General features: G+C 39.6%; 1 protein-coding gene across 2 annotated transcripts in view; it reads right to left on the bottom strand.

Annotated features, from left to right (window-relative positions):
* KDM1A (lysine demethylase 1A) overlaps positions 1-25715 on the bottom strand; it is a 57335-nt gene that overhangs the window by 18942 nt on the left and 12678 nt on the right. For both annotated transcript variants that reach the window (XM_068657879.1, XM_068657880.1), the window contains 13 exons: positions 22431-22509; positions 21493-21585; positions 19237-19343; positions 17277-17358; positions 15530-15624; positions 11423-11565; positions 10424-10514; positions 9289-9423; positions 3548-3621; positions 2114-2225; positions 1598-1730; positions 676-863; positions 144-258 (listed from right to left, as the gene is read on the bottom strand). In XM_068657879.1, the coding sequence (XP_068513980.1) occupies positions 144-258; positions 676-863; positions 1598-1730; positions 2114-2225; positions 3548-3621; positions 9289-9423; positions 10424-10514; positions 11423-11565; positions 15530-15624; positions 17277-17358; positions 19237-19343; positions 21493-21585; positions 22431-22509 (1447 nt within the window). The remainder of the gene's footprint in view (positions 1-143; positions 259-675; positions 864-1597; positions 1731-2113; positions 2226-3547; positions 3622-9288; positions 9424-10423; positions 10515-11422; positions 11566-15529; positions 15625-17276; positions 17359-19236; positions 19344-21492; positions 21586-22430; positions 22510-25715) is intronic.

Below are 25715 nucleotides of genomic sequence, written 5' to 3'. Positions count from 1 at the left end.
ACAAAGACTACCCTGTGATTCTGTGAAGTATTACCTTCTCTTATCCATATGTGAACACTAACAACATCTTAAGAACTGCTCTTTTCTAGATCTGAAACCATACAGATAAGACACTGGCAAAAGTAGAAATGCATCAGAGCTACCTTTGTACAGGTTCCAAAACAGGAAGAGTTCTCCTCTACTTGCGGTGGTGCTACCAACATGACCAAACAAATTGACACTTGGATCCCAGAAGACACGGTCAAAACACAACACAACCTATAAACAAAGAATCAAAAGACTTAGGAGCTCAGGGAAAAAAATAAAAATAAAGACAATTACATCAACTGATTTGCATCACTGGAAATGTCAAAGAAGGAAAATCTAGAGAATATGTAGTGCACATGCTTAATACATAAAAGCTTACACCTTTATCATGTTTCGTAAGTTAATAACCTGTTTAGCAAGCTACAACATATGTGCCATGTCAACCTACTTGACAAATTTTACTGCTTACAAATTACATAGCATACAGAGAAGTCCTTTACAGTTCTTCAAGTAATTTTCAGCATCAAAGTCTAGCAAACAGGAGTGGAAGAAACATCCTTCCCTCTCATCCATCCTTCCTCTCATCCACCATAAACATTTCTGCTGCATGCCCTGGTCTGCCTGCAGTTCCCTCAATGACCAATTGACCTTGTTGAGGTTGCCAAATCCCATACGCTGCACTGCAGAAGTTTTCCACTCAGGAAGAGGTGGTACAAACTGTACTGCCGGAGGCTGCTGTTTCAATACTCCCAAGGGAAGAGTGCATAGCACGGCATCACATTTATAAATGAACGTCTGGCTAGTAGATCGGGTATTTACAGCTATCACTTCACAGCCTGGAAAAGGAGAGAAAAAGTCATTTAATAGACTGGGAAATAAAAGGCCTTATAAAGGCCTCAACATAAAATTAAAAAAAAATAAAACCACCATAAAAACATATCCACATCAGAAAACATTTAGGTTACAGAGACAGCATTACACAAGCTTTATGTAACTTCCAGGCAACTAAATCTTACTGGCCACATAGCTGAATACCAAAAAGCAGAACTCACAATGCATCCAAGGATGGCCACACTAGGCTAAAAGGTTAATCTACACTAATAAATAAGATTTAAATATATGTATAACTAAATACCAAGTAGAGAACGAGCCTATCACTGAGTTACTCTCCCAGCTGACAGTTTCTTGAGCCCAGTGTTTTGAAGAACAATGAAAAGGTGTATTCCTTCCATGCAAGTCCATCTTATATCTAGTTATACTCCTAATACCAGAGCCTGTGGTACCTTAAGCAGTCGAAGACCTCTTACTCCAAAATCTTCAATCCCAATGAAGTGAACCTATGTATCAGTAAATCCAGCTGAAAAGGACAGATTCAGAGCAGCCACAGAAACAAGCAAGAAACAAAGATTTATTAATCCCTAGAAGCTTCCTACACAATTAAACGCAACAAGAAATGTGGCTTTTTCCAACCTAAAATATGATAGAAAGGTTTTATAAAATCAAAACAAAAGCACTGAATTTCTGTGATTATACTTCCTCAGAGCAGCTTTCAAGAGGTGGTTTCATGTACCTGAAGCTGTATAGCGAACCTGTCGAACCGCTGTGTTTAATTTAATATCCAACCCTTCTGCTAAGGCTACAGGCACACAGGAATATCCATTCCTCACAGTCAAGTGACTGCCTGTGAATTCAAAGTCATCATCCTGAAACAAAGATGCATAAAAGTATGCATTTATAACAAAATCACATCACTCAATAGACAATCTGCAACTCTGAACAGTAGCAAAATGTTTTCAATAAAAACTTTCAAAGGGAAATCTGATGAATTTGAAAACTTATTTTATTAGTCAAGTAATCAGTACAGAAGCTTTCAGGAGACAGCATTATTATAGAAAGTTTCAGCACTAATAAAAAGCTTCCTGGAATATCATCAGCAAATAACAGCCATGTAAGAGAAAAGTATCTACATAAAAGCAGATACCATTCAAGAGTTTAGACCCATTAACACAAAGGAACTTCCATGAGAGTGAAATAAATATAGCATAAGTTTTTAGTATATAACTGAACAAATACATTAATTAGCTACCTGGTCCCAGTGCTTCAGTGAAAGTGTAGAGAGGGGCGTAGCATTAGCAAATTCTAGGTTTGCAAAATGCCAGTCAAGTATTTGCCTGTCTCTTGAAGACAGATAGACATCACTGGAAAAAAAAAATGCAATACAAAAGACATTTAGTTTGCCAGAGCAGAATGCAAACGCACTGTTTTTGAAAATTTGTTTCAGTCCCTTCTTAGAGGAGAAATTTTTAAAAATGCCAAAAAACAGCAAAATCACATTTTCAAAGATGGACTCTTATAAAACATACTAAATGAAGCTGGAAACAAAACTTCAGAAATGAAGACTGTTAAATAAATCATGTGTTAAGTAGCATAAATACAAAAGACTAAAAAACTAGTAGAGTCATACAGAGCAACGTACATCCTTATAATCTGCCATCGTTTGTCAAAATAAGCAGAGTAGGTACGCTATCATTGACAAGGATTTCAAATCTGAAAGGCTTCTTGAGATCAGGCACTGGTTACAGCAAGGATTACTGCTGTAATACATCCTAAGAACCACCCTCTTTTGGCCTGAGTCACATGTACTGTGCAATGAGACACTGGAGAACAACCCCACAGAGAGGGATCTGAGGGTTTTGGTTGATAAGCTGAATATGAGCCAGCAGTGTGCCCTGGCAGCCAGGAGGGCCAACTGTATCCTGTGGTGCATCAAGCACAGCATTAATGGTTGGTTGAGGGAGGTGATTGTCCCGCTCTACTCTGCGCTGAGGCCTCACCTCGAGTATTGTGTGCAGTTCTGGGCACCACAGTACAAAAAGGATGTAAAACTGTTGGAGAGCATCCAGAGGAGGGCTGCTAAGACGGTGAAGTGCCTAAAGGGGAAGACTTATGGTGAGCAGCTGAGATCACTTTGCCTGTTTAGCCTGGAAAACAGGAGGCTTATGGGAGACCTCATTGTGGAGTACAGGGGACTGGAGGGGCAGGCACCAATCTATTCTCTTTAATGACCGGTGATAGGACCCAAGGGAATGGTGTCAAGCTGCAACAGGGGAGGTTCAGGCTGGGTATCAGGAAAAGGTTCTTCACTGAGAGGGTTGTCATGCACTGAAACAGGCTCTCCAGGGAGGTAGTCACAGCACCTAGCCTGTCAGAGTTTAAGCATTTGGACTGTGCTCTTAGTCATGTGGTCTGAATTTCTGGGTAGACCTGTGTGGTGTCAGGAGTTGGACTCGATGATCCTTGCAGGTCCCTTTCAACTCAAGATATTCTATAATTCTATGACTTCTACAACCAAGAAAGAAAATTTCTAAAACTGAGGGAACTCATACTTTACATTTGTGCAAGCTACCATGATTAAAAGAAAAACATGGCTTTTTTTTTTTTTTAAATATACTGTGAAAGTAAAATAAGCAAAAATCTTCCTGCTTTCTTAAGTATTCATTTTTATAGTTCATATCTTTACCTTGGTGGATTGGCTTCAAGTTCTTGTAGCTTCTCTTCCAGCTTTCCTTGTGTTTCTGCCAATTCATCATACTCCTACGTAGGATTAAAAGCTAACGTTAAAATCAGTTCATATTCAAAAGGACTTAAAAACATGTAGCATCAAACTGGATTAATTATAAGAGATGGAAGTGGAAGACTGATGAGCTTCAGTGGAATCTAAATCAAGTCCTTTATTTTTTCAACATTTAATCCACCTATTTTGCCCTTCTGCAGTTCAGATATGCAGAAACTTACGTCGCACTGCAGAAAAAAAGTAGTGTTTAGATTCCTGACATTTTAGCATGCTCACATCTGAAGAACATGAAGATCCATGATAGTTACAGAATTTTCTTACAGTACTGGAAGCTCTTTCATACTACACAATATTATTTCTATTCTTATTTCTCTATTAAAAGACTATAGTTAATATTAAATGTAGAGTTTTCCAAGGCAGATGTAACCTTACAAAAAGCAAATACATGATCTAGTTCAATTTTCCTCCAAAATTCCATCAAACAAACCTACAATAGAACTGTATAAAATCATTTTCTTTCTGTATTGGGATTACACGCCAAGGTCTTCGTTTCAAGGGGCTGCACAGATGGCCCCTGTGAGAAGAGTTCCACAAGGTACTGCATGTTAGAGACAGACTCCAGCCAGCTCCAAAAGGGACCTGCCACTGGCCAGTGCTGAGCCACTGAGAGACACTGGCTGTGTCTCAGAGAAAATATTTACAAAAGGAAATAATTGCTGCACAACAGCATCTGGAAAAGAAGAATGAGAAATGGAGAGAAACAGCCCTGCAGACACCAAGGTAGGTGAAGGAGGGCAGAAGGTGCTCCAGCTGCCAGAGCAGAAATTTCCCTGCAGCCTGTGGAGAGGACCATGGTGGAGCAGGTTGTCCACCTGCAACCCAATGGAACAGACTACCAGGCCAGATCTGCAGCCAATGGAGAAGAGTCCAGGCAGAGCTGGGGAAGAAGTGGAGTGCAGGGAACATGTTTTTACTTCTCACTGCCCTACTCTGTTATCAATTAGCACTGAATTAATCTTCCCTGACACTGTTTTACTCATCACAGCAACTGTTGAGCAATCTCCCTGCCTTAATCTCTTAATCTCATCTATCATATTTGAGAAGTCATGGCAGTCTGGTGAAGATCCCACTGACTGGAAGAGGGGAACCATAACCCCCGTTTTTTAAAAGGGGACAAAAGGAAGAGACATGCAGAACTACAGGCCAGTCAGTTGCACCGCTGTGCTTGGCAAGATCATGGGGCAGATCATCCTGGAAACTATGCCCAGGCACATGGAAAAGGAGGTGATTGGTGACAGCCAAAATGATTTCACTAAGGGCAGATCATGCCTGACAAGTCTGGTGGCCTTCTATGACGGGGTTACAGCATTGGTGGATAGGGCAAGATCAAACGACATCATCAACCCGGACATATGTAAAACATTTGACACTGTCCTGCACAACACACTCATCTCCAAATTGGAGAGATGTGGATTAGATGGATGGACCAATTGGTGGGTAAGGAATTGGCTGGATGGTTGCACTCAAGGATTTGCGGTCAACGGCTCTATGTCCAAGTGGAGATAAGTAACAAGTGATACTCCCCAGGGGGTCAGTACTGGGACCAGTGACATTTAACAGTGAAACTGAGTATACACTCAGCAAGCTTGCTGATGACACCAAGCTGTGTTGTGCGGTTGACATGCTGGAGGGAAGGGATGCCATCCAGAGAGGCCTGGACAGGCCTGAGAGGTTGGCTTGTGAAAACCTCAAAGTTCAACAAGGCCAAGTGCAAGGTGCTGCATCTGGGTAGGGCAACCTTAACCACAAAACCAGGCTGGGCAGACAATGGATGGAGAGCAGTCCTGATGAAAAGGACTTGGGGGTGTTGGTGGACAAAGAAGCTCAACATGAGCCAGACATGTGTGCTTGCAGCCCAGAAAGCCAACCGTATCCTGGGCTGCAACAAAAGAAGCGTGGCCAGTAGGGTAAGGGAGGGGATTCTACTCCCCCACTCTCATGAGACCCCAACTTAGAGTACTATGTTTAGCTCTGGGACCCCCAGCATAAGAAGGACATGGAGCTATTAGAATGAGTTCAGAGGAGGACCACATAGATAAGAAGGCCGGAAGACCTGGCTGGTTATCATTTCTGAACATCTACGTGGAACATCCTACATCCAAATACAAAACATTTCAGCTACTGCATGGATAAAGTTTTGTTTCCTGCATCAGAACACTTCTTCAAAATACATACAAAAATAATTACTGTCAAGGGCTACAGATTTTTTTTGTATTAAAATTCCTTGAGTGGGATTTGGCTTAATCCTTTTGATAATAAAAAACAAAGGAAGCAATCTTACGGTAGTAAGATTTTTGTATTTGCTCCCTACTTTGAACACATTCGTTCTCTTAAGAGCCCTTTTGCTAGGGTCATTTTACACATCCTAGAACTAAAGAAAAATGTTTTCCTAAAAACAAAAAGGAGGGGGAGGGCAAAAGAAGCATAAAAAGAACTTGCTTCCAGTTTCTTGTAGTGCTTTTAATCTACTTGTTGTTATGCTATACAATCTCAACATCCAACTAAAAAAATAGGTTTCCTTGGCTAAATTTTTAAATCTTATCTCCCTTTGTTAGCTAAAAAGAGAAAGAACAAACTTCACTCAGCCTAAAATAAATATTTAAGCAGCATGATGAATAGCTGACTTGGAAGCCTAGAACTTTTCATTCATATATGGAGAAGATATGAATCCTATTTTAAAATATTTGCATTGTATAAGTCATTTAACGACAGCAAAAAAAAAAAGGTCAAGAAACTCCATCCTATATTTATGTAGTCTTACTAGCCACGGTGTATGGCCACACAATCTAGATAGGTTACTCCACACAGACTTGAAGTACCAAAACACAGTAGTAAGCTTTGCTGGTGATAGCAAGATGAAAGAATAGTTAATCAGTCAGATGAGTATATTTAATGAGATTCACTAATGAAAGTATACTTTCTCAGAACAGGACAGGGTGCTATTTACTTTGTTACTTTTCACATAGTTGACACACTACTCAACACTAAGAAAGCATGAAAATGAGCAAGGGGCAGGGGGGAATGATGTACTTATTTGTAATTAAAAATATATTTTGACAACACACACATTGTATGCATACTGATCAGAGGTTACAGATGAAGTACAGACTAGTGCTATCTTATTTTGTTTTACAAACTGAGCTCTTTTTCCAGATTATAAAACCAATACTTTCATCACTTTTTTTTTTTTAATCACAAAAGAACTGCGAAGGAATGTATAAGTCTGCTCTCAATTTCACTATATAAGAACCTAGATCCCCACTTATTCAGGGCCTAGCCAGAAGAGAAAACAAAAACACACATTACAATCTTGTACGACAACAGACTTAATAGTACTTTTCTTTATTAACATGGGTGGGTGTCTTGGTTTCAGTTAGAACAGAATTAATTTTCTTCCTAGTAGCTGGTGGAATGCTGTGTTTTGGCTTAGGATGAGAAGAGTGCTGATAACACCCCGATGTTTTAATTGTTGCAGAGCACTGCTTATACTAAGCAAAGGACATCTCAGCCTTTTGCTCTGTCCTGCCAACAGGCAGGCTGGGGGTGCAGTAAGAGCTGGGAGGGGACAGACCCAGGACAGGTGACCCAAACTAGCCAAAGGGGTATTCCATACCATCTGATGGCATGCTAAACAATATATAGGGGTGGCTAGCCGGGGGGAGGGGGCCGGACTGCTCGGGGTGAGGCTGGGCATCGGTCAGTGGGTGGTGAGCAATTGCATTGTGCATCACTTGTTTGTACATACTATTATTACTTACCTATTATCACCATTGTATTATTATTATTATTATTGTTGTTATTATTTTTGTTATTACTATTTTCCTGTCTTATTAAACTGTCTTTATCTCAACTCACAGGCTTCACTTTCCATTTCTCTCCCCCGTCCCAGAGAGGCAGGGGGGAGGGTGAGCAAACGGCTGCGTGGTGTTTAGCTGCCGGCCGGGCTAAACCATGACAGTGGGGCAGGGACAGAAGGGTGAGGTCTTTACTAAAAACTCAGTAAATACCTGAATTTTCTTCTTTCCCATTGAAGCCATTTTGACTTTTCAGTGCATCATGTGACATTGATAAATGCTCTGGATTGTATTACCAGTTGGAAAAGATCTGCTATACTCTTCTAGCTGACAAGAATTAGACTTGAAAAGAAATATCCACAAGACTATAGAATAGCCCAAACACATTTGGACTCCAAGTAGATTTTTATTTTCTAATGAAGTAGCAGCTGAAAAATGATCTGTGATTCCATCTTACCTAGGTTAACAGAATGTCTTCACCATAGAAAGAAGGGTTTCTAGGGCTTCCTTTTAAGGCACACACACACTTGGCTTGTCAAGATAGAGCTGCGTAAAGTCTTTGGTTTCCTGAGTAAAAGTCTTCTCTCTACCCAGCTTTTTCATCTTAGAGGAAGAGCATCTCTCTTCAAATACAGATTTTATTTCCAGACTATTGTGGGACCAAGTAGTACTTACAATCAAGTTTGACCTAAAACTTAGCCTTCAACATGTTAAATACTCTCAGATGTGATCCAGCATAGATGAGCCTTCAAAATGTTAATACTCTCCATCAAGAACACAAAGGACAGGTAACTAAGATATTAAATACAGCCTTATTATCAGTATTATAACCCAGAGTTATGCCCTACTACATTCTCTGAGAGTGCTGTATTTGAGTGAGCATTTATATCAGATAATGTTAGTTGGTTGCTGAAGTCTTCAGAGACCACAGACTGAAGGGTTCGGACAACGTTAAATTAGGAGGAGCTGTTGACGCCCTTGAGGGTAGAGAGCTCTTGCCGTGAGATTTTGACAAGTCAGAGGGCTAGGCAATCACTAACCTCATGAATTTTAACAAGAGCAAGTGCTGATTTTCCACCTGGGAAGGGGCAACCCCTGGCTATACATGCAGACGTGGGGACAAGAGGCTGGAGAGCAGCCCTGCAGAAATGAATCTGAGGTTTCTGCTTGATGGCAAGTTAAATCTGAGTCAGCAGCATGCTCTGACAGCTGGAAGGGCCAACTGTATCCTGGGGAGCATCAGGCACAGCATTGCTAGCAGGTCAAGGGAAGGGATTGTCCTGCTCTGCTCTGTTGTGGCCTCACCTGGAGTACCGTGTGCAGTTTTGGATAGAGCACCCAAAGGAGAGCTACCAAGATGAAGGGTCTAAAGGGCAAGATGTATGAGGAGTGGATGGAATCACTTGATTTGCTCAGCTTAGAGGAGAGGAGACTGAGAGCAGATCTCAGTGCAGCCTATGGTCCTCACAAGGATGGGGGGAGAGGCAGGCACTGATCTCTTCTCTTTGGTGACCAGCAATAGGACCCAAAGGAACAAACAGCATGGAGCTGTGACAGGGGAGGTTCAGGCTGGTTATTAGGAAATAGGAAAAGGTTCTTTACTGAGAGGGTGGTTGGGCACTAACACAGGCTCCCCAGGGAGTGGTCACAGTGCCAATCCTGTCAGAGTTCAAGAAGTATTTGGACAATGCTCTCTGACATACAGTTCGATTTCTGGTTGATTCTGTGTGGAGCCAGGAGGTGGACTCAGTGATCCTTGTGGGTCCCTTCCAACTCAGGATATTCTGCGACTCTGATCCTATGATTAAATGCCACATGTATATCATCCTTTACCTTGCAAAGCGCAGTCAGATCTCTGTGTTTACTTTTCACAAGGAACTCTGCTGTAATATCCCGAGGTGGCTTCACTTCTGATGCTTCTTTATACTGCTGATGGAGTTCTTTAATCTTCTCTTTTAAATTCACCATCTTTTTAAGGTGTAGTAGGAAAAGGGAAAAAGAAAATAAGGAGAGTAGGTAGATTTCATAGGAGTTACTGTGTAAAATGGATATTCATCTCAAAGTATGCCATTATAACAGGGATTTCCAGATGTTACCTATATGCAATTCTACCTCCACAAAGCCAAAATATATACCACCAGCCTCAAAATAACATGCTTAAACCCAACATCACTGACTTCTAATAAAACACTTTGCAAATGAAGAACAGAATCAGCTGTCCTCAGACATATTTCATTTGAGAAACTTCCATGGAGAAGATCCTACTTACTACAACTAAAAACATCCTAATTAGGACTCCAGAGATGGCCTAGACAGTGTTTCTACACTACAAATCACAGATTCGATTATCCTCTCCTCAAAGCACTTAATTTTCAAACTGTTTTCACAGTTATTCCCATTGGTAAGAAACTAAACATTTTAAAATACTATTCCCCCTGCCGCCCCCCCAAGAGCCTTAGTCATTATCAAAATCTCTAATGGAAGCTATGACACAACACTGTTTGATCATGTCTTGTCTTCTCCCTTTCTTTTCCCAGCTTGACATTTTACAGTCTTCTGTTCAAACATGTGCTCCACTTTACATATGGGGACAAAATCCTCTCACACAAAGAGAAAACCACTCAACTTTTATGTTAGCTCTCTACTTAAATGAATTTCTTTAAAAGTTTTTTTTTTTTTGCAGTACTTATTGCCCTTTTATGTAAAAAGTTAGGTACTTTCCCTAATTATTTCTGAAAGGGAAGAGAAAAAAATTGAAGACTAGAAATGCAGCATGAATTTAAGAAGTTTTTGGTGCTCCTTTGCGATAACGGTGCTTCCTGGCAGGCCTTAAATGAACAGATATTTTTAAGAACAGCATTAATAACACCTGTTTTTTATTGTTCAGGTTTGTTTTGGAACATTTTGCCATTAGAGGAAGATAGAGCTAGTTTCCTGTTCTAATCATCATCACTGAACAAAACCTGACCTTGTTAAGAAGGTCTTTCAATTCCTCCTGTGTTTTAACAATTTTTTTCCAGTGTTCAATCTGTTCATCCTTCACATGTTTCTCCTGCAATCTGTAACAGGTAAAAAGTGAGAGTCAGCTCAGTATAAAATCCCAGCAGTATTAAGAAAGCTCATTATTATAATTTCATTGGTGTAATGCATACAAGCATATAAGATATTTTAAGTAAATACTAGTATAGGAACCAGAAATTTCACAAAAATTTCTGTAAATAAATGATACTTGACTGGCTAAAACACAAGCCTGAAGTTGCCTGATGTTATCAAAAAGTATACTATAAGTGTCATTACCTTTCAGTTGGAGCATCACAGAATCACAGAATTATAGGGATTGGAAGAGACCTCAAGAGATCATTGGGTCCGCCCCCCTCTGCCAAAGCAGGGGTTCCCTAGAGCAGGTTGCCCAGGTAGGCATCCAGACAGGGCTTGAATATCTCCAGAGAAGGAGATTCCACGACCACCCTGGGCAGCCTGTTCCAGTGCTCCGTCACCCTTACTGTGAAGAAGTTCTTTCACATGTTGGTGCGGAACTTTCTGTGCTCCATTTTTTGCCCACTGGCCCTTGTCCTGTCCCCAACAAAGCACTGAAAAGAGGTTGGCCAAGTCCCTCTGTCTCCCACACTTCAGATATTTGTAAACATTAATAAAATCCTCTCTGTCTTCTTTTCTCAAGGCTGAACATACTCAGGTCTCTCAGTCTTTCCTCAAAGGGAAGACACTCCAGGCCTAGTAAGTAGGTAGTAAGTACGCCAATGAACATTAAGTCATTATCCACTACCAGTTACTGTAGTAGTGACTGTCAGGAAGCTTTCTAACAAAATGTTCGCTACTTTAAACAAGAAACATGTGAACAAGAACCTAGAAGCAACCAAACAGCTAGTAGCAGCAAATTATTTCATATTTCTTTTGGACAATCCTCTGTAAAATAGGAAATTCTACTGTGAAGAACAAAGTCACTTACTGTATGACAACCTCCAGAGCCTGACCTAGGGAGACAGGCTTATTATTGAGAACATTAAAATCGAGCTGATGACTGAGATAAGAGGTAGCTTCCAACAGACGATTGAATTCTTGCTCCACCATTTCATCTTTCTCTTTTGGAACCTAGGAGTCAAAGAAGAAAGTTTGTGATAACCTACTCACAAGTAAGGAGAAAAATACAGGTCACAAAAGGTCTCAGCCTGTCTCAGACAGGATGCTGCAGTAGTAGTGGACATTTTAAGAGAAACCACAGAAATATTATGTTACTTTCTCTAGTACAGTCTAAATTCACACCACCTCATACCTAAAATTCAAAATGTTACTGTTCCTCAAATCAGGGGAATGAGCAAGGCTGGGTGCAGATACCTTTTTTCTTGGCACCACTGTACGAACGTATGACTTGTCCTTAACTAGGGTGAACCTTCAAGAATATAACAAAAAAGTGGCTCAAAACAACACTTAAAAAAAATAAATTTAATAACCTTAGCTCTCTCAGATGGCCAGACACCGAGGTCTGTACAACATAAAAGCACTTTGCCAGGATGTCTGACCAAATAGCTACAAGAAGAGCTGGCAAATGATTACCATAACCAACTTCTCTTCTACAATGAAATCAAACCAATGTATAGACACACAAAGATTTTCTTGTTGGAAGGAGAGTTCAGCAACAGTCTCTTTCATAATACCCTTACTGGATAAAGAGGCATCGGGCAACTCTCTTTGAGACTGAAACTTAAAATTAGAGCCCCAGTTTCAAGAAACTGATGGTAATTGTGATGATCATTTAAAGCTCCATCTTCCAAGTTCGAGTTTAAGTATCTATTTTAACAACACATGCCATTTGTGAGGAATGAGGAATCATTGTCCAAGCATGCAGAGACAGCATGACAAAAAAACAGAAATGATCCAGAGTCAAAACTGAGATGTTAAGCAAAAGAGCTGACGTAGCAGCAGCAAAAACAAAGAAAGTTATCAAGGACTACAAAGACCTACTGCTGAACCTAGTAGGAATCTTGTGGTAATGGATATGGAGAAGACTAAAGTATTCAATTTCTCTGTCTCAGTCATCATGAGTAAAGTTCTGCTCCCAGGCCTTCAAAGTCTCTCTTCCTAGTGACAGAGTGTGTGAAGGGAGAAGTACAATCAGTAATAGAGAAAAAACAAATTAAGGACAACTTAAGCAAGCCAGATACATACAAGTTCACGGAGCCAGACATTACAGAGGACAGAAATAAAGCTAATTAAAATTGTGAATCCCAGTTCAAGAATACTATTACTGAACTGTTGCATGCATTCAACCAGGTGGCAGTCGTTAGTCATTTCTTTATAATTCAAGACATAAGTACAACAGCCAGAATGGACTTATTTCGGGAAAAAACAGCAGCAACAACAAAAGTGCAGAAACAGCCAGCAAATGCAGCAGCTTGTGCAGAACGGGGCCTACAGTTGAATACCTATCTCTGGCGGTTTCAGATATGGTGGTAACATGGTGCAGACCCTTCTTCCACCCACAAGTGTTAGAGGAGCTATGCATGATAGGGTGAAGACTTCAACACAGACAGAGCTTCAGATGGCAGATGCAGCCCTCCAGGTCCCTGAGGCCTCTTTCTGAGGCAAGGAAAGATAGCCCTGTCCTGCATAAGATATGCCATTTTGGTGAAGCTATGCTGTTAAGCAGAAAGATGACCCAGAGGAAGAAAGCAGGCTGCACAGTGTTCAGAGAAAAAGAAATATAAATAAACAGGATCTTCTCTGTTATTGCTTGAAAAGCCTGTGACCCGAGCTGCATGAAAGACCCCGATAGTGTTGTGCCCATTGTTGAAGCAAGCAAACTCTGAAGAAGAATGATGGAAACTGGTGACTTTTGGCACCAAACAGAAGACACCTGCACCACCTAAGGGCTTACAAGTGCAAAACACGTTCACCACCACCAACACTGAGAAGCCAGATGTGCCTACAATGAAACTGGTCCACCCAACTCTTAAGCCACACAGGGCCATCAGGTATAAACAGTGAGTCATCACAATGTGAGATAGAGGCACCCAGTAGTTAATCCTGGAAACCATTTCCAGGCACACAAAGAATGATACCAGTAGTCAAACATGGATCCACCAAGGTGAGATTATACCTGACCAACATGATAAAAATCTACAATGAAATGACTAACCTGATAGATGAAAGGAGAGCAGAGGTTAGTCCCTACCTGCACTTCAGATCTCCTATAATATCCTCATATACAAGCTGTTGATCTGTGGGTTGGACAGGCAGACATGGATGTGAGTTAAAAACTGGCTGAATGGCTAGGCCTAAAGCGTTGTGATCAGTGGCTCAAAGTCTAGTTGTAGGCCAGTAACTAGAGGGTCCAGTTATGTTCAATTGTCATTAATGACAGGGCAGAGCATACATACATACCTTCAGCAAGTTTTCTGATGATTCAAAACTGAGAAGATGGCTGATAGACTGTAGAGTCATGCTGCCATCCAGAAGGTCCTTGACAGGCTGGAAAAATAGGCTAATAGGTACCTCACGAAGTTCAACAAGGAGAAGTACAAAGTCTACGAAGTCCTGCACTTAGGGATGAACCCCAGGTACAAGGACATGCTTGGGTCTGTTGAGCAGGAAAGCAGCTTGACAGAAAAGAACACAGGGGTTCCTGGTGAACACTAAATTGAACATAAGCCAGCATTAAAAAGAAGACTATCTGGATATAACAACATGGGCTTCACTAGCCAAGGCATTGCTAGCACGTCAAGGGAAGTTACACCGTATTCAGCACTGAGGCCTCACCTGGAGGTAGTATGTTCTTGTTCTGGATCTCCCAGTACAAGAAAGACATGGAGATACTGGACAGAGGCCAGTGAATGGCTACAAAGATGGTTAAAGGACTAGAGAATCTATCCTAGGTCTACAAAGATGGTGAAGGGCCTAGAGGGGAAGACTTACGAGGAACAGCTGAGGTCACTTGGTTTGTTCAGCCTGAAAAAGAGGAGGCTGAAAGGAGACCTCATCACAGTCTACAGCTTCCTTATGATGGGGAGCAGAGGGGCAGGTGCTGATCTGTTCTCTCTGGTGACAAGTGATAGAACCTGAGGGAACGAAGTCAAGCTGTGACAGTGTAGTTTCAGTTTGGATATCAGGAAAAGACACTTCACCCAGAGGGTGGTCACGCAATTGAACAGGCTCCCTGGAGATGTAGTCACAACACCAAGCCTGTCAGTTTCAGAAGTGTTTGGACTATGATCTCTGACATATGGTCTGAATTTTTGGGTAGACCTGTGCAGAGCCAGGAGCTGGACTCGATGATCCTTGTGGGTCCATTCCAACTTGGGACATTCTATGATTCCTATGAGGAAAGGCAGGAAAGGCTGAGAGACCTGGAACTGTTCAGCCTAGCGAAGAAAAGGCTCAGGGAGATCTTATCGATGTCTATAAATACCAGAAAGGAAGGTGCAAGGGGGACAGAACCAAGCTCTTTTCAGTGGTGACCAGTACCAGGACAAGAGGCAATAGGCACAAACCAGAGAGCACAAGAGTTTGCCTGAACACTTCCATACTGTGCAGGTGATAGAGCACCACAAAACGTTGCTCAGAGAGGTTGTAGAGCCTCCATCCTTGGAGATATTCAAAAGTTGTCTGGACATGGTTCTGGTCAAGTGGCTCTAAGTGATCCTGCCTGAGAAGGGTTGGACCAGAGGACCTCTAGAAGTTCACTCTAACCTTATACAATTCTGTGATTTTGTGAAAAGGTAGAGGCCCAGCACAGCAGACAACTCTTTCACAGAAGAGAGAGACAGACAACTGCATAAGTAAAAAAAGTAATTGGACTGGGAGGGAAAAACAAACAGGAGTTTGGTTTCCACAAAATCTCTGAAATCTCAAAGTTAAAAACCCACCTGAAAAAACAGCTTTTAGAAAAACAAGTGCAGATATGCTAAAATACTACTACACTGCCTCAAGAAGGCACATGTTTTCATTACTAGCTTCTAGGAAGAGGCGGAGGTATCTCATGCTTGATCAATAGGCAGAAAACATACATTTGAGATACTATTTCTTTTTAAGAGATTTATGAAAATAGTATCAGACTTACGGCTTGTCCATTTGCTTCATAAAGTGGGCATTTTTGTTTGATCTTAGCCAATTCCATATTCACTTGTTTGCTGACTACAGCCATGGGATTTCCTCCTGGAAAACATTTTGTACAGTTAGAGTACTTCTGAAAAGTCTGTCTGCAATTAAATACAACAATCACACTATAAACTACTTTAAATTTAAAAAAAAAAAAAAAAAAAAAACACCTGCCCACCAACGCTTGAGGAACAATTGTTAAAATGTTGATTATAAAAGTGGGTGGCAGCAACCTTAGCAAGATCAAGAGTTTATATCTATGTTTTCAAAATGTCCACATGGTGTTTGAAGAACAAAGGAAAGTTTCTACAATTGCACAGTAAATTCGGGAGTTTTATGAGTCTGCTGACATGTAACATTAAGAATTCAGTCCCTAAAAACATAGTGGAGCAACAGCAAGCAACACTAGTAAATACAATGTATGAAGATGAACCATGCACACCAACTCTACCTGGAAGATGTGTAAATAAAAATATTAGAAGATCTAAGATTCCATGTAGAAATACAAGGCAGGCAGAAATCTCTAAGCATCTGTAAATATGGCAGAGGATAGGGAAAGCACTGACACAAATAGGAAATGGCATACAGGAGAGAGGAAGTGACATGGATTTACTTTACGAAGTAAACTTTGGGTAAAAGCTTTGCAAAGTTAGCTTTGCAATGTTCTCTGATTCTGCAAACTGACCAGTCTGGAACATTAGTTCAACCCACAGGGAATTTAAGCCACACTAATATCTTCTTGTCATTAGAGATGCAATCAATAAGCAAAACAATGTTTTGAAGTAGGTTCAATAAATTCAAGTGTTTCAAATTCAATCACCTAGAAGGTACTTGGTGAACTACGAAGAATAGTTTTTCCACAGTTTACTTGCAAAAGAAAACTAACAAAAACAGAAAATATCCCACAGTTTCAGTCTTTCATCTTCTTGAATTTTAACTTTTTCAGTAGTCATCCCTCCTTTCCAGGTTCAGAAACATGAAGGCTGCCCTACAAACTATCTGCTATCTCCTTCAGTACAGCAAGATTTGATTCAAGTTCAGTACTAAAGATAAATTCTTTTGGGGAAGGAAACACTCATGATGAATTAAATATAAAAATATTAGTCTTTCACTAGGAAACCTTAAATCTGTTTTACCATGAGTGTGCAAATTCAATACTCTGGAAAAAGTTTCTATACGCAATTTAATACAGACTTAACTACAAGACAGGTAAGTTACCTAGTGATTCAGTCCTTGGACCTCAGCTCAGAGGCCCAGTGGCAGCTGAGTACAGCAGCTTTATAAAGATTTGACCATTAAGTGCAGTGTACCCAGTGGAGATACCATCTTATAGGAACTAGGCAAAGGAACAGACACACAAAAGGATAGCAAGCCAAGGAAAGAGGAAAGAATTCCACTAAGCATGAGCAAACTAAGTAAAATGCTTTTACAACAGCTCAATGACATAACAAGCACCAGCACAACTTCAATGACCAATCAAACCTAGGGCACCAAACAAAAATCTCAACTTCTGGCGTAAGCTCACATTTATTATGAAAAATCACTGATGAAAAATTCTAACTGCCAAAGAGGTCAAACAAGAACCTCTAGTTCTGGTGTTAAGAAACAATTATTTTGGCTAGTAATTGTAACAGCATAATACTTCAGATTTGTAGCATCTTGACCTGCAGATTTCCTCTGCACCCCCCTGGTTACTTTGAAAAACTCACCAAGTCCTGTTACCACCATTGCTCCTAGATCAGCTACATAGTTCCCTTTGCGAAACGTAGCAACTCTTCCTCCTACTCGGTCCTTTTAAAAAAGCACAATGTATTAAAACCTGGTAACACATTCAGCATATTCATCTTAAATCATCACAACCTTCTACAAAACATGCACTAAACATTCTCACAGCCAAAGGTTCAATAAACAGAACAGATTACTTTTTTTTTTTTTAAAAAAAAAAAGAAGCTATGGAAATGAATACTTGACCTCAATTGATTTGCCTGAGTTAATGGATAAAATGCTGAGGTTGCATTAAAAAAGTTAATAGAAGTCTAACACTGACTTGTACAGCTAGACTTAACTGTGATTCTAAGAAAAGTCCTTCATTGCCAATGCACAGATTAAAGTTATGTACTAAAGTTCCTCCCTCCACTTCCTACCACAAATCCCAATACCTACTCTAGAAATGATGCAAGTGTGCCCAACAACTAAATTTAAGGGTTAGGAACACCATCTCACAATTTTTCTTACTTATTTTCTGCCAAAGAGCCAACTATAAATCAAGACGACAACCACATATCAACAGACCATTTTAGAAACAGGGGAAAAAAAGGGTTTTATTCTTGGCACACTGACTAAAGAATGACACTTCTGCTGTTCCTACCATAGTAAACTTAGAAAGAAAAAGCAAAAGGCCTTCTTTTCCTATACTCAGTCCAGCTTGTAGGATGTTATCTGACAAAAATCAATTAACTAGGAGCAAATATCCCATACAGCTACTAATTCATATGATACTGTAAATTCTGATTTTTTTTTGGTAATAAAATCAGAAATTCAGAAGCATGTAAACATTACTGGTAGTCTGAAAGTTTCAGAAAACGAGCGGACACAGGGAAGTTACCCCCAAATCATTGAAATCTTAATGAATGAAAAAACCAAACAGCCTTAAAAAAAAAAAAAGCAAAAATAACACTAAAGATTCTAATTCTAAGATTCTAAAACTCTAGAATCTAAACTCTAAGATTCTAAAATATCTTTCTGTCAAATTTATGTACTTGTCATAATAAAAAAAAGTCATCAGATGCACAGAACAAAACCCAAATTACACCATGGATTCTTAACTTCCATCTTAAGAAACAAAATAAAAAAACATAATGCATTCAGGTGTGCAAGAGAGATCTAAACAGTTAGATTGTTGTGTTCTCCTTTGCTCTAGTGGTATGCGAACTGGGAAGCACATAGCCTGCAGCTCTTACTACCTATGAATAAGAGCAGTAGCTAGCAAAACAAAGAGAAGTCTGACACATTACTTCAATAGAAACAACCTCACACAATCTGTGCTAGAAGTGTCCAAGCAAGCATATTAACAAAATGAAGTCAGGAAGTAAACTAAAGATAAATTCCAAAGTAATTAGTCTATGGTTTCAATTAATTAAAATTAGTAGTAAACTGTTTCTAGTTGACTAGATATGAAAAAAATCAAGTCAACGAGATTCTACTTAGAGCTGGTTATAAAAGAACTCAGTAATAAACAAGAATGAATAAATGATTAATTGAACAGTGCAACAAATAATCCCACCTAACTACATAATGGAATTACAGAAAATAATTGTATTTTACATATTTAAGTTCTTGAAATACAGACTTGTATTCTACTTTCCAATGAAAAAAATCAGTTAATCACCAAAGGAAGAAGATTCCAGATATTACTGGTGGTAAGCATATGGCACTAGCACCTGACTATACAGTTCTCTCCTGAGAGAGCATTAGTCAACTCCTAATGAGAACATATACACTTGTTCTCTAGTGAGACAAGTTTAGTACCCCCATACCTTCCATCTGGTTGCAAGAAATGAGTTTACCCATCTCTGGTCATGCTGCTGGAATACTTAGTTTTATGGTAGCGCCAAATGCAGTTACTGCTTACATTTCATTATAAAAGTAAAATAGCACAGATATTTATACCCTGGCTTCCAGAACTGTGACATCCATCCCGAAACTCTGCAACTGGCGAGCTGCTGCCAACCCCGAGACTCCAGAACCAATAATGATCACCTTTCCTGTCTTCTTGGCTGGAAAGAAAAAAAGAAAGGAAAAAAATAAGTCATAGGCTATATATGTGCATCACTACAGTGTAAGCAGTTAAGTTCAAGTTGTGTCTAAGAGACATCAGGAATGAAAAGCAGCTTTCTTCTCATTGGCAATTCACGCAGTGAAAGCTTTTTAACAAACTGATTAGCCACAGAAATAAAACTGAGGTAAATATGTAAGTAATATGGTAACAATAAAGTACTTCAAAAATGTTTTTGTACCTGTTTCATTAGACAAGTACAAGAGAAATTGGTCAGTAGCACATCTATGATGAGAAAGAAAACAAGTAAAAAAAAAAAACTATTTGAAGAATCTGATTCTTACTAATTTCTCTGCTACAAAGTATCACAGCTTTATTTCCTCCTGACCCAGTACAACAAAACCTGGAAAGCTTTGGAGCTGAATCAAGGTGTTCATCAGCATCTCTTATCCCACAGGAACACTTAAGCACAGTGTCTTGTGAATTTCCTGCTTATTTCAAGTTAGTTATCATTGAATGAATAAAACTTTATATAATTGTTAGTCTAGTTAATGTTAGACGTTAGCTACTGTTAACATCTAAATTCCTTTTAATGCAGGTTTACTTCATGGTCATTCTCCATCAGTCATTCATTTTGCACCTGTCAACTACCCTTCAACTTTCTTCAAACTTTGTATGCAGTGACTGCTTTATAAAGAAGTAGAAATTGAAAACAAGATCTACTGAAATCATTCAATATACAAACACATTAGAGAGAAAGACTCCTAGAAAAGTCTCCAGAGAAGTAACAACCACCAGCAGCTATGAAAGCTGGTCTTCTAATTCCTCACCTAAAAATAAAAAAATCAATTTTATAAATGAGGCTAATTTATTAGATATCTGTCATCAATAGATGAGAGCAAACGTATCAGACCTGGGGTAAAGATCCCCTACAGGAATATGCTTAGGCCAAGTAAGAACACATTGACCTAACAGCTCTGAAAGACCCATGATGACTACACTAGCTGGGAGTTACTGCATTTTGTTCCTCATGAAGTCGGGGTTCTGTTGTCCAAAGGATATCCAACACCCCCCCCCAGCTGTTTTGGATTATCTTACCTCCAAGGCAGGTAACAGTGAGCTGACAGTCGCTACATTACAAGCTTTAACTACCCCCTTTCCTTATGAAGAGGCCAGCTTAAGTTAAACCAATTTTCCAAAGTTTCCTAAGAAAATTTGCCTATGAAACTAGTTTTTTTTTTTTTTTTTTTAACATTACCAATAAACTGCCATTATACAATAACTGATTAGAAGAACACCAACTGTACAGACAATATGGAGTATCAAGAATGAACTGTGCTTTATACCACATGTGCAGATAACATAGAGCAGGTTTAATACGTATTGCAGAGACCAACAGGTCCAGTTCAAACCTCAGGTGCTGAAACACATGACACCAGAATAGGAATGCTAAGTTTTGGTATGCCTAAGTAATGCCAAAGTTTTTAGTCTGTCCCAATACTACAGTAATTGTTAGTGCATGGTAAGAATTTTTTTTTATCAGCCACCTTTTCACTGGCTCTAAGGACATCCAAGTTCAGAAACTGCTTATGCTTGAATTTTACAAAGAAGAGAATTAAGTACAATATGGTATTTTTATCTAGTTCTTCCAATGAGAGAATAGGGTAACTCACTAGACAGAATAGGATAACTCAAACAGTTAAACAGCCATAGAACTATCTACAGGAGGTTTGCTAAGATTTTTCCCTCTTAAAAGTGCTCAACCTAACAACACAAGGCTTCTCCGTGCCAGAATGAAAACCATGAACATCACAGAAACACAGGATGTTAGGGACTGGAATGGACCTTGAAAGATCATCTAGTCCAATCCCCCTGCCAGAGCAGGAACACCTAGATCAAGTCACACAGGAACGCATCCAAGTGGATTTTGAATGTCTCCAGAGAAGGAGACTCCACAGCCCCCCTGGACAGCCTGTTCCAGTGAAGATCTAGTGACAGTGAAGATCTAGCCAGATGTCTTGTAGGCCTTAATTACTGTCACAGCACCACAATTCTAGAAATAGACTAAAAGGTGCTCCAAAATTTGTCCAATCAGATCAAAGATTAATACAAGCAAAACTCCATCTAGACACAGCTTTCAAGTTCCTTACTTGGAAGGGGCTTCACTCTTTTGTAGATACCAAAGTTGATTAGTCCATGCCGCTCCAGATAGCTGTGTACTCTGTGAACTAGCACCGTATCACCTAAAAAATTGTAACATTTTAAGATTACTGTATGCTCAGCAGCACATAACTAAAAACATTCACAACCAAGCACGTCACAGCAGCAACCCAGCAGAATCACACTGAACGCATCCATTTCTGCACCCCCAGCTGCTCTATTGAAGAATCCATATTCTTGACAGAAGACAGAGGTAAAAACTTTCTAGAAACTATGAATTGTTTTCCTTGCTATACTGTAGTTTTAAATATTGTTTGGAAAACAGGCAGCACTGAACTCTTTTTAGTAACACTGATAATTCACTATTTTGCAATACTCAATAGCATGTGCTTTCATTTCAGCATTACTTTCTTGTAACTACTTTTTTTTTTTATAGCTCCCCTCCATTCTTTTCCATTTTATCAAAATCTTTTTTGAGAATGATGGGAGATCCTGTATTTGCAGGCTGTAGCTCCTTGCTCTTGCATTGTCTTTTCTATGGTCACACTGTTCAAGACTAATGCAACTTCTGAATGTCATCCAGAAAGCTTACAAACAAGAAACTCACAACATCAAACCACCATTAAGTTGTAACAAAATTTAAAAGCTGCATGTGAATTTACTTGCAAGAAGCTTCTGTAACAACCCATCTCTTATCAGCTTTCGTGAATTCCACTATGGATATTTTTCCTTACTAAAGGAACAAACGTTGAAACATTAGCATATTGTAGTATTTCATTTTGTAGCCAAACGCTTGCCAAGCGTTCATTGCACATTAAGAAAAGGACCTATCTGAAGTCCTCTCTTGACTTTGAGCTGCTTTTTCCCAAATCTGAAAAATTGAAATAATTTATAAAGTACAGTTTTGTCAGTGAAAAACTTGACTTACTATTATAAGGTGCTTCTAGTTGTTGGATAGTTGCCTCAAATGTCAATTGGATCTTTGGGTTATCCAACCAGAGCTGAAGCTGTTAAACAAATAGTAAGACACATTATTAAGCAACAAAATAAGTGTTTTCCATGTACACATTTGTAACCAAACCCTGACAAGGGATGATATGCTATCCAACATGCACCAATTACAAGGCACCTTACCTTCCAGTGCTCTTTAATGTACAATACAACCCATTTTACTTACCTAAACCATTTTAAACAGGTGTAAATACATCAAGTTAGTAACCTCCTAATCACATGTAAAAGAAAGCATATAACAAAAGAAAAAAAAAAAAAAACAAATATAAGAGCCAGAATGCTTCATAGAGCCTTCTTCTAAGGACATTGAAAGGCTTAAGACATAGGCATGTGCAAACCTCAGAGTTCAACAAGGCCAAGTGCAAGGTGCTGCATCTGGGTAGGGCAACCTTAACCACAAAACCAGGCTGGGCAGACAATGGATGGAGAGCAGTCCTGATGAAAAGGACTTGGGGGTGTTGGTGGACAAAGAAGCTCAACATGAGCCAGACGTGTGCTTGCAGCCCAGAAAGCCAACCGTATCCTGGGCTGCAACAAAAGAAGCGTGACCAGCAGGGTGAGGGAAGGGACTCTTCCCCTCTGCTCTCATGAGACCCCAACTTGGAGTACTGCATTCAGCTCTGGAGCTCCCAGCACAAGAAGGACATGGAGCTATTAGAATGAGTCCAGAGGAGGACCACATAGATGATCAGGGGGCTAGAGCACCTCTCACATGAAGACAGGCTAAGATAGTTGGGGTTATTCAGTCTGGAGAAGAGAAAGTTGTGGTGAGACCTTACAGCAGCCTTCCAGTACCTAAAGGGGGCTGCAGAAAAACTGGGGAGGGACTCTTTGTCAGGGAGGGCAGTGACAGGACAAGGGGTAATAGCTTTAAACAAAAACAGGGTAAGTTTAGATTAGATATCAAGAAGTTCTTCACTATGAGGGTGGTGAGGCACTGGAACAGGTTGCCGAGAGAAGCTGTGGGTACTCTCATCCCTGGAAGTGTTCAAGGCCAGGCTGGAAGGGGCTTTGATCAACCTGGTCTAGTGAAAGGTGTCCATGCCCAATGATCTTTGAGGTCCCTTCCAACCAAAACTGTTTTATGATTCTGTGTTTCCACTTGCATGGCCAGTATTTTGTGTGATACTTTAATTGGGCTGGCAACATTAGCCAGCAATATTAACCAGCATCTGACTTTGCAGCATTGAATTTCAAATTTTTGTAAAGCTACAGAAGTAACTGTCATCTAATTAAGTCGATTTATCTCAGATCTTTAAGCATCCAAAAATAAGACAACAGCATGGAATATATTGACCATGTACATACAGGGAATAGAACGGTTCAGTTGAAAGGGATCTAATGAAGATCGTTGAGACCATCTGCCAGACTGCTTCAGGGCTAACCAAAAGTTAAAACATACTCTTAAGGACACTACTGAATTTTAGATGACAGTTACACTTCAAAATAAAGCAGAAATAGAATTACAATTGCCAGTGCAAAATAAACATAATTTCATGCTAGAAAGAGTCATAAAATTAGTCACAATTCATTTCCCTAAGAACTACTCCATGACACTGAAAGCACATTTAGCTGTTCAGAATGTAACTCTAGGTCATACATAGCATATCCACACCATTTTACATTCCAAGATTACTTCTTTGTGTATTTCTCTACAATTACACTAGTGAACTTCTTAGCTTCTCATAGATAACACAAAATGGAGATTATACAAACATAATGAAGAACAAAGTTTCCATATAATTTGGGAGGCCAACTGTGGCAAATTTTATCTTCAGCATATAACTTCTACTTATTACCAAGTAATTTAATGATGTTCATTTTTGATTGTGAATCTATTTCATAGTATTACATACCAGAACTCTAAGATTTCATTCTCAATTGGAAGAGTTCAAAGACCATAACCTATATTTATACATGTAAATCGCTGTGTATATATACAATTACTTTCCCTTGTCCACGTAACTTTACTTTTATTTAAAATTGATTTCAATTGCTATATTACTTATGTGCAGTTACACATAAAAGACTTCAGCATTTTTTTGCAGCTGCAAATTTTACGACCTAAAAATAACTTGGTATGTGTGACAAATGACCATCTCTTTTAAAAGTTTTAGTTTTTAAAACTAAACCTTCATGAATACGCTGACCAGTGCAGGCCTTAAAATATTTCTAAAGGCATGATCTGTTTCAACAAACAGTAATTTAGCATGGGATTTCACAGCATGGGGGGAGAGGTGCTCCAGGAGATATAGAAGATCACATTAACTGGATCTCCTTTGCCCACTTTCGTATAGAATCCTTCAAAGAACTCAGGTGGATTATAAAAGCATGACCTTCCTTTACAAAGCCTACCGTTAGCATTCCAAACTATGTTTTCACCAACCAGGTCATTCACTCGATTCTACATTTGTTACCATTGGAAATACCAGACTCACTAGTCTAACTCCTTGGAACTGAGTGTTCATGCCCTTGTCAATATTTTCGAATTCCTTGGTAGTGTGCCAGCTATAAGCAAGAGGACACATGCTGCAGTTCATAGCTTTTCCACAGACCTGCTGGGCAGTGGGTTTATACTACCACTCACTTGATCTGCTATTCTATGACCTCTACTAGCCTGACTGGAGAAGATCCACTCAAGTCCAATCAAGAAAGGGATTCCTGCCCAGGAACTTCTCTGATCTCCTCCATAGCAATTAAGGTCAGAAGATTAATGACACATTTTTGCTAATGCAACCCTGAAAATTCTCCTTCCAAGCATTCCTTTAAATCCTAGTAATTTCTTAGTGTCAGTGGAAGGCTTCTGTTTCTGATGTGTTTTTAAAGGGATTTATCACTGTACACATTGTGCAAACTGTTATTCAAATTTTTTGGCTTCCCTTAGTCTGTTTTAATGCTACTAGAATTTTGATGACTCTGCTTCTTAAGTGGTCTTCACAAACATGTCTCATGACTCCCCTTCCAAAAGTTACAACTTGAGTTAGAACTAGAACTTAGAAGAACTTTCACTGGAAAGTCAGAAGTCACTCTGAGCAAGATGTCCACAATGCCTAAATTTCAACTGAATAATTCTTCAAGAATTGGATGCCACTGTCATTAACTGACTGTCAAGGGGCATCACAATCTCAAGTGTGTAAAAAAAAAAGGATGGGAACACAGACAAAAATTTCATTGTCTTATGGTCAAGAAAGGCTGCTTTTCC

Source organism: Anas acuta, chromosome 21, assembly GCF_963932015.1.
Source record: "Anas acuta chromosome 21, bAnaAcu1.1, whole genome shotgun sequence".
NCBI classification, from domain to species: Eukaryota; Metazoa; Chordata; class Aves; order Anseriformes; family Anatidae; genus Anas; species Anas acuta.
This window is presented reverse-complemented; position numbering and strand designations above follow the sequence as displayed.